Below are 8,834 nucleotides of genomic sequence, written 5' to 3'. Positions count from 1 at the left end.
ATTGCCCAAATAAATCGTCTACAAAGCTATTCTTTCTGACCATAGCTTGCCCTCTTTCGTGCTACATCGACAGTGAAATGGCTTAATGTAAGGTGGTAGCGAAGACCCTATGAAATAATAAAAAGAAGTATGAGTGAGAGAATCAATGTTTAGTAGTAGGCCCGGTTCACCAGGTTCTACCACTGTTCGGCCCAATCATAGTCAAAATCTGAGTTTGATCCTGGCTCAGAAGGAACGCTGGGAATAAAATAAAAAAAGAAAGGAGAAATCATGTCTGAGAATGCATCTAGTTTACCATCTACCCATGAATTAAGCTATGTTCATAATGACATCAACTACAAAATTTGTTTGCCAGAGATTTATATTTTCTAGTCGCGTCAACGCCAGCACAACAGTTTGGTAGAATTTTGTTCCAAGAAGTGGAATATCTATGTACCATTAGATGCAGTTTATCCTAGCTTATATGCTGCAAACTTCTAGGGATTATACCCATGGAATGATAAGCTAGACCTCCATCATCCTATTTTAAAGTTTTCATATTATCAATTTTGCAATAATGACTAGCATCTTCGTAATAATTTATTCTCTTCTAAATCGGGAATAGCTTTACTTAGTAAAGTTTCGACCAAACTAGTCTTGTTTCATAAATAATGTACGAAAATAAACTACCGTTCAAATTTATCAAATTTATTTATAAAGTGGGTTTGCGGCATTATGGCCCTACTTTAAATGTTTTCAAACCAAATATTATAATAATTTAAATCGGTATAAACTCATGCAAGTTTGAAAACATGTGTAGGGTGTTACGATAGCGGTGATTTGTACGAAAAAGCCTCGTAAATATGGTATTGGCAGTTATGAGTCGAAGAGCAATTTACTCATTTACCCTTTAGAAGCGTATTTTTAAATACGTACAGTAGTAAAATAAAAGCATATATTTTTATGTATAATTTATATAAATAATGCTTCGGATGTATAACTTAGTAAATTTGAAGATGTACTTTCTGCATAATCTATGTCTATAGTTTTAGGACGCTGACAATTTTTTATTTTTTTAACTTTACTTTATTAGGACTAGATTGAAAAGCCCAAAACTGTTAATACTAAGTCGAGAGGATCGGCGAGCTTAATCTTTTGCTTCTGACAACTGACGCTGCTGTGGAGTGGTGAAGCATTGGTGCATGCATTAGGTTTTTGATACAGAGGAAGTAGATGAACGTGAGATTTGAAGCTATGGTGACTATAGCAGATCAATGGCAGCTTCAAGTGAGATTTGAAGTTGTGAATTGAGGTAGAACACAATGAGCTGTGCTCTGTTGTCTTTAATCACGTCTTAATGATCAAAGGAATAATTTGGAATTGCCGTGGAGCTCGGAAGAAAGAAGTTCAAGATAGATGTTGGGACTTGAACCGAGAACACAAATTGGGTTTTCTAATTCTACTTAAATCTCATGCAAGCTGGGACACTGCAGATGGGGTGGCCAAAGCGTTAGGGAGATGTTAGAAATTTTTTGCTGTGCCAGTTGAAGGAAGATCTGGTGGTATTACAGTGTTATGGAAAAAAGAGGTTGGATGGGTGGACGTGATAGCGTCATCAAGATTTGCGGCTCACTTGGTGATCTCCAACAACGACGAGTCAACCTTATGTATGCTAGTAACCAGCTAAGTGAGTAGAAAGAATTATGGGAGGAATTGACCAATGTCCTAAGCATCAAGGCCCCAAGGGTAATCATCGGAGATTTCAATGCTTACCTCTCCACTAATGAAAAAAGAAGTTCTCGTCCTATAGTGTTGGGGCCAAAATGCAAAGCCTTCAAGGCCTTTGTGGACAAGACCGGTCCTTGTGATCTAGGTTATGATGGAACCCCATTCACGTGGTGTAACAACATGAACCAACAGGGGCAACATTGTATCTGGATGAGGCTAGATAGGGCCTTTGCCAACTCCCTGTGGCTTACCCAATATCCTTGCAGTAAAGTGATGCACTTGGATAGGACGGCCTTAGACCATGCCCCCTTACTCCTTTTCATGTCGGAGATCTCGTGTCAGAAATCTCGGTCGTCTAAATTTGAACTCTATTGGCTTGAGCACGAGGGCTGTGAGAGTGTGGTCATGGACGTGTGGGCTAGAGGAGCAAATGGTAACCCGTTGCATGCCTTTATGCATCGGATCAAACTCATGCACCAGAAGCTTCGTAGCTGGACTCGAACCTCTATTGGGAATCTAGACTCTCAACTTCAAACAGTCACCAATGAAATCAAGAGGTTGGAGGACCTGGATGCATCTAGCCAACTAGATGAATCGGGGTAGAGTAACATTCGCAGCCAATACAATAGGACGGTCGCCTTCAGCCGCCAGCTGAATATAAAGTGGAGAGAGAATTTGCCTGAAGTGGGTCCGTGAAGGTGATAGAAATACCCATTTCTTTCAGATCACTGCCTCAATGCGCTAGTGACACAACCACATCTCTGCTGTTTAGAGGGAGGACGGGAGCTTGACCCAAACTGAGGAGGAGACCTTGGCAGCCTTTGTAGACTTTTACTCACAACTCTGGGGGCTTGATGTGGAACAATCTCTACAAGACGAGTGCTGGCCTAAAGTACCAACTATCTCAGTGGTGGAAGTGGAGATGCTGACCATGCCAGTAACAAATGAAGAGATCAAGAGCGCCCTCTGGAGCATGCCAAGGGGAAAAACTCCTGGCCCGGATGGGATTCAGGCTGAGGTATACATTAGGCTATAGCACATCCTGGGGGAGAGTTTTTGCGAGGCGGTTCATTATTTTTTAAGTACAGCCAAACTATCAAGAAGTTGGGGTAGGACGTACCTCACCCTGATACCTAAGAAGGATTGCCCTACTCGCGTATAGGACTTCTGACCAATAGCCCTATGCAACGTTGCTTACAAGGTAATTGCTAAAATACATGTTAGCCGCTTGAAAGGGTTATTGCCGAAGCTCGTTGGCCCAAAACAGGCAGCTTTCGTCGCTGGCCGCTCCATCTATGATAATACATTAGCGGCTCAGGAGTTATCTCATAGTATGATGCATGATAGACACATTGATCCCATCATGATGATTAAGATGGATATAGAGAAGGCGTACGACAAGGTGAGCTAGCCGCGGTGATTGGAACTTTGGAGCGGATGGGCTTTCCTCTGCTCTGGCTACGATGGATCTATGCTTGTATCGCATTGCCGATTTTCACGGTGCTCATCAACAGCTTCCCGTCTGGGTGGATCACCCCCCATAGCGGCCTCCGTCAGGGTGACCCACTATCTCCGTACTTATTTATCCTGGTGTCCCAACTCCTTATGAGTACTCTCAATGCCAAGGTCAGTGATGGAGAACTAACTGGATTCCAGATCGGAGACATGAAGCTTTTGCATTTACTTTACGCAGATGACCTTCTTATTACTACTCAGGCGAACATGAGAAACGTGCGTTGTGTTCTTGGCTGTCTTAGAATTTACTCGCAGCTGACGAACCAATGCGTCAACACTACCAAATCAGAGCCTTTTCTCCCAGGGTGGCTTAACATAAGTACGACAGACCAAATTGCAGATGGGCTCGGAATAAGAAAAGCTAGTCTTCCTTTCACTTATCTGGGCATCCGTATCTCCGGTGGTCATATTAAAGCTTCGGAACACTAAGGCTTGATCGAGCGAATGGAGAAAAAATTGGTTGGATGGAAGAAAGGTCTTCTCTCGATGGCTGGAAGGTTAACGCTGGTGAACGCCACGCTATTGGCAATACCAACATATTGGCTTGGGAGTACGTGGGTGTCGGACACTGTGTTGGAGAAGATTGAGTGAACTGCTAGATCCTTCCTGTGGGGAACTAGTCATCGTTGAGGAATGCATCTCATAAGTTGGGATGCGGTGACTCGGAATAAGGAGGATGGAGGGTTGGCGGTGCAAAGATTAAAGTTTGTTAGGGCAGCTCTTTGGGGCAAGCTAGCTTTCAAAGTACTTCATCAGGAGAATATACCTTGGGTTAACATTGTGAGGACCAAATATGGTGAGCTGGACCCTTGGGCAACCAAGGTGGCTCCAGCATCGTCGTGGGTCTGGCGGGCATTAAACCATGCAATGGACAAGATCAAGGGTGGCTGCAGGAAATTGATAGGCAACAATAGAGGTACCAGAGCTACGACTGCCCCTTGGCTGGCTGCTGTGCCATGGTGTAGACAACCAAGAGTCATGGGACCAGCATTGTTGGATGAAAACCTTTTGGTTGCAAACCTAATGGATAAGGATGTCTGGACGCGGCAGAGAATTATCGAGGAAGGAGGGGAAGACTTGGCCTTCCAGATTGATGTTATGTAGGGGGAAAGGGTAGGTTTGTAAGATGACTGGATTTGGTGCATGCATCCTTTAGGAGAACCGAAAGTCAAATCTATTTACAACTTTCTTAATGATGTCTCAACTAAACGATGGATTAGCTGGAGAAGTCTCTAGGGATTGCCAGTGGTGCCACGCATCAAAACCTTATGCTGGAAGGTTTGTAGAAACAGACTGCTGACGATGTCCTATCTGCATGCATTACGGTTGGTAGCGGATGACAGGTGCATCCTTTGCGGCCTGCATGGTGAGCTAGTCGATCACCTTCTCTTCATGTGTCGCTTTGCCATGGCTATGTGGGAGGAGATGAGACAGCTCCACCCGAGGATGATTTTCTTCTCGGGTTAGGACTGGCTTACTGAGGAGGTGCACGAGGAGCTAAAAAAGAACCTTGACATCATGTGTTTGATTGCTACGACCCTATGGTGCATATGGAAACATAGGAACAACAAGGTATTTCGAGGAGAGAAAGTTGGACCTATGGTGATAACAGCTAGGGCAATCCAGCTTGCCAAAGAATACATCAAGCTGTGCAAAGGAATTCAAAGCAAGCCCAAGAGCAGTAAGAAATGGGAACCGCCAGATATTGGTTGGCTTAAGATCAACACTGATGGAGCCTTCTCCATGGAAGAGTATCAAGGTGGGGCAGGGGTGGTCATCCGAGACGATCAAGGCAAAGCTAGTGTAATTGCCTGGGAGCTGTGTCCCAATGAGTCGGCTTTACTAGCGGAAGTTTGGGCGATACGGCTGGGCCTTCAGCTGGCTTCGAGGGGGTCCAATATTATATTAGAAACTGACTAGATGGAGGCTTTCAAGATCATCAATAAAGAGATGAATATTCCCTGGAGACTCAAGAATCTGGTGGGTGAATGCAGGGTGTTGTTAACAAACTTTAGTAAATTTAATGTTTAGCATATTGGGAGAGAATGTAATATGGCTGCAGATTGGGCTGCAAGCCAAGGAAAGAGAGGGACGGGATTGTATCAGATTGGGTCACATGGGCCTTTCCCCTATGATCTATGTAAAATTTTGACTGCTGACTCTGCTGCTAGTGTAGCTGGTAATGGAGTAACTCATAGCTAATATAAGCTCTTCATTCAAAAAAAAATAAAAAAATGCTGCTACGCCTGACACAGCCTTAGCCTACCACAGTAACCACATCGCTTTAACCTCGTGTTAAATTCCCTAGTTTGTTTGTTTAATTTACACTAATTAGAATTGTAGAGTTGAATTCGGTTCTGAGAAAATAATTAGAAAAGGAAGGCAACCGCCATTGGAAGGAGGTTGCTTGCGTAGAGTTCCGCTAAGCGCAAAAGAATTTCTCTTATGAAATTTTTTTAGTAAATTATGTCATATTCGCCGGAGGTAGTTCATTGGGTCGTGCTGAACTCACATCGGAATTTATATTTTGGATTTGGATACGGATATTGAATAAATAACGCACTTTAAAATTATATTCTAATTGAATAGATATGTTACGAACTGGTCTGATCCGATCCGCAATGGTTCTGGATTCGATAAAGCTCATCACTTTTGAAGGGATCTGCGAACAATCTAACCGACAGATCTTTCTGAATTTTGAATATGTTGTTGCTCTTGGAGAGCTTTCCAGCGAATCCAAGATCACAAGATTAAGATAGTTACATCTTAAGATATCTTCAAAATAGTGGTCGAAGGTCAATTATATTCTAGCTTGATAGACCATCAATAACTAGATAGATGTTATGTTTAGTTTTTGGTGTGAAGAGGGAGAAGTTGTTATAGAAGAGGGGGATTAGAAGCTGGAAGAGGCCGACCAAATACTTAGGTGGTGGAAGAAGGGAGGTGGGAGAGGGTACCAATAGCTAGAGACAATTTGAGAGAGAGATAAAGGTCAAAGCCAATTCAATTATCCAAGATCATTCTCCAATTAAGGTTTCCTCCATATATTTATAAAGGCTCATCCTAGAGACTCATTAATTAAATAAACAACTTTCACATATCCTAATAAACCAATAACTAAGTTAAAACCTATCTAACTAACAATTTTCGCCGCGGTGCGTTCAAACGCTCTCGATTGTGTTCGAATGCGCAATTTACATTTTCTGTAGTTACGAACATGTGCAGACATTCGAACGGCCCCATTCGAACGCGGGTCCATGACGTTCGAACGCCCTCCTAGCAAAAGGCCTTATTCTCTTAAGCAAACACAAACAAAATAAATAGGCTCATCCCAATAAATCTAATGTCGCGAGTGGATCTAATCCGATCGAGTCGTATCAAGATATCGATAATATTCGGATAGAGAATCGGATCTTACACAGATATAGATTGATTTTGAAGTCTAGAAGCACACACGGGATCCCCCAACACTTGAGGAGATTTTTGAGCCGGTTAACTATGTATTGGCCGAAAGATAAAGATCATAAGACCAACTCCCCCAGCATTGAGAACGTCGACGGACACTCCATTAGGCAAGGTTCGCGAGGGGAGGGTTACATCCACTTCAAAAGGATAAAAAAGAGCATGCCCGTTCTATTTAAGTATTACAGGTCACAGTCATGTACAAGCATTTCTCTTGATCATGTTCGCTATAAAAATATTACGAAGCAAAACATGTGCATTTGTGTACTTCAATACTTGTTGTAATTGACGTCCATTTATTTTGAGGAAATTGTCTTGGCATCTAAAAGATTATTCAGTGTATTTCAATTTTATGTAGGCATATTTAGGTTTCTAGATTAAGATTTTATTGGTCAGGATCTTATGTTTCATATCATTTGAAAGATAAATAATATTTGATATGTACATACATAACCATGTTTAGATGACATAATTTATATCTAACACTAAATTTATATGTATGCATCTTATGTTTCTACAGTGAATTAATTAGTTGATTTTTCAATTTTTCCTCTTTATGTATAGATGCTAATTAAAAATTTATTTTATATTCGCATTCAATTAAGATTCTATTCATATCCAGTTTGTATTCGTATCCGATTATGGTTCAATTCATATTTGGCTCATATTCATATCCTGGTCTGTATCCAAAAATTATCTATATCTGTTTAGTTAGGGTACGATTTTGAATTTAGCTATCCATCCAAAATTCATATTTGAATTCATATTCAAAGTAAAAATATGGATCCTGATGTGAATTGAGTATTATTCAATCTGTATCCAAACTGTTTTACCGCAGGACCAACCTATCTACTAGGAACTCAACCAAAAGACCAACTATACCAAACTTGTTGATTGCTACTACACATCTATTGCTCAGCATATCTAATATTACAAATAATATGATATATATATATATATATATATATATATCAAATAATGAATTCTTATTTTGTAATTGCAACTTCTATGCGTCTATTATCGTCTTGAAATTAAATTAAAATATTTCATGACAGATATATTTACACCTTTTCAGAAACCCCGTTTCACATAGTAATAGTAACCAAACTACACCGAGACTCAAAAAATAATTCCTATACAAAATTTAAATTTAGATACAACAAAAAGAATTACCCTCGTCTTGGTAGGCTCCCTTAGAGAAGGCCCCTTAGATGAGTATGTTGGCGGTAACAATCTGATTCCAAAGAGTCACCAAAAATTCGATCGAAATAAATAAATTAAATAAACTTACATATTACAGAATATAAAATTCTGAATAGTCGAGTCTAGTGTTGGACACTATCTCATTAAGACCAATTCGCCCTCCACCGATTGATTCTGGAATAGTGGATGTTGGTCTCCCAGGATACAACGACTGCCTTGTACTCAAAAGAAAACAGCTTTCGAATGCCTTGTTGAACTTGAACCATGCTGTGCTCTCTCTCAAATGCAGACTCAAACTTAAGACTCGACTATAGATGGAATGAACCAAATTTCTATATCTAATTATGCAGACTGACAGCCTATTTATAGAATTAAACAGGCTCGACGAAAGATGCAAATGGTCACCGAATGGATGCACCATTTCGGGTTTGAAACCAATTAACAATTACACTATGAAGGGATGCACCATTTCGGGTCAGGTTCAACCAACTAATTGACTGATTAACTGTTTATCGAAAGGACACACCACTTCGACTTCGGGCAGGTTCAACCAACCAACCCGAACCAGACCAGATTTGAACCCGTATTAGGCAAAAAATTAAAATAGGACTTGAGCGAACCAAATCAAGCCGAGTCGGGCCAGGCGGCGTGCACGTGTGAGTTAAGTTGCATAGTAACCTTTACCCATAAAATAGGTACCATTTTTGGGGCCCAAAGCCCATAAGAAGTTTGTTACTTATATACCATAGTAACATTTCTCAAATATCAAATATGATACTAAATTCACTTTTCTTTATTTTTCATTGTCATGATACCCACTTTAGAGCCAATTTTCATTCACTTCTCTTCATGGATTTGACTAAGTGAATATATGACAATAAAGTACTCTTTGAGCTAAATTAATTCCACTATTAAACTATCATTAATAATGTGTGGGACCCACTTAA

At 40.6% G+C, this 8,834-nt stretch overlaps 1 protein-coding gene across 1 annotated transcript; it reads left to right on the top strand.

Moving 5' to 3' along the window:
* Positions 1 to 4,417: 4,417 nt before the first annotated feature.
* Positions 4,418 to 5,142, top strand: LOC140762186 (uncharacterized). Its single transcript, XM_073099818.1, has 2 exons — positions 4,418 to 4,500; positions 4,785 to 5,142. Exons 1-2 carry the CDS (start codon positions 4,418 to 4,420, stop codon positions 5,140 to 5,142), a joined length of 441 nt encoding a protein of 146 aa, XP_072955919.1.
* Positions 5,143 to 8,834: the final 3,692 nt, after the last annotated feature.

This window comes from Typha angustifolia, chromosome 7 (assembly GCF_048772165.1).
Source record: "Typha angustifolia cultivar Huaian chromosome 7, ASM4877216v1, whole genome shotgun sequence".
Lineage (NCBI taxonomy): Eukaryota > Viridiplantae > Streptophyta > Magnoliopsida > Poales > Typhaceae > Typha > Typha angustifolia.
The sequence above is the reverse complement of the archived record's forward strand: the minus strand, read 5'-3'. Positions and strand labels throughout refer to the sequence as shown.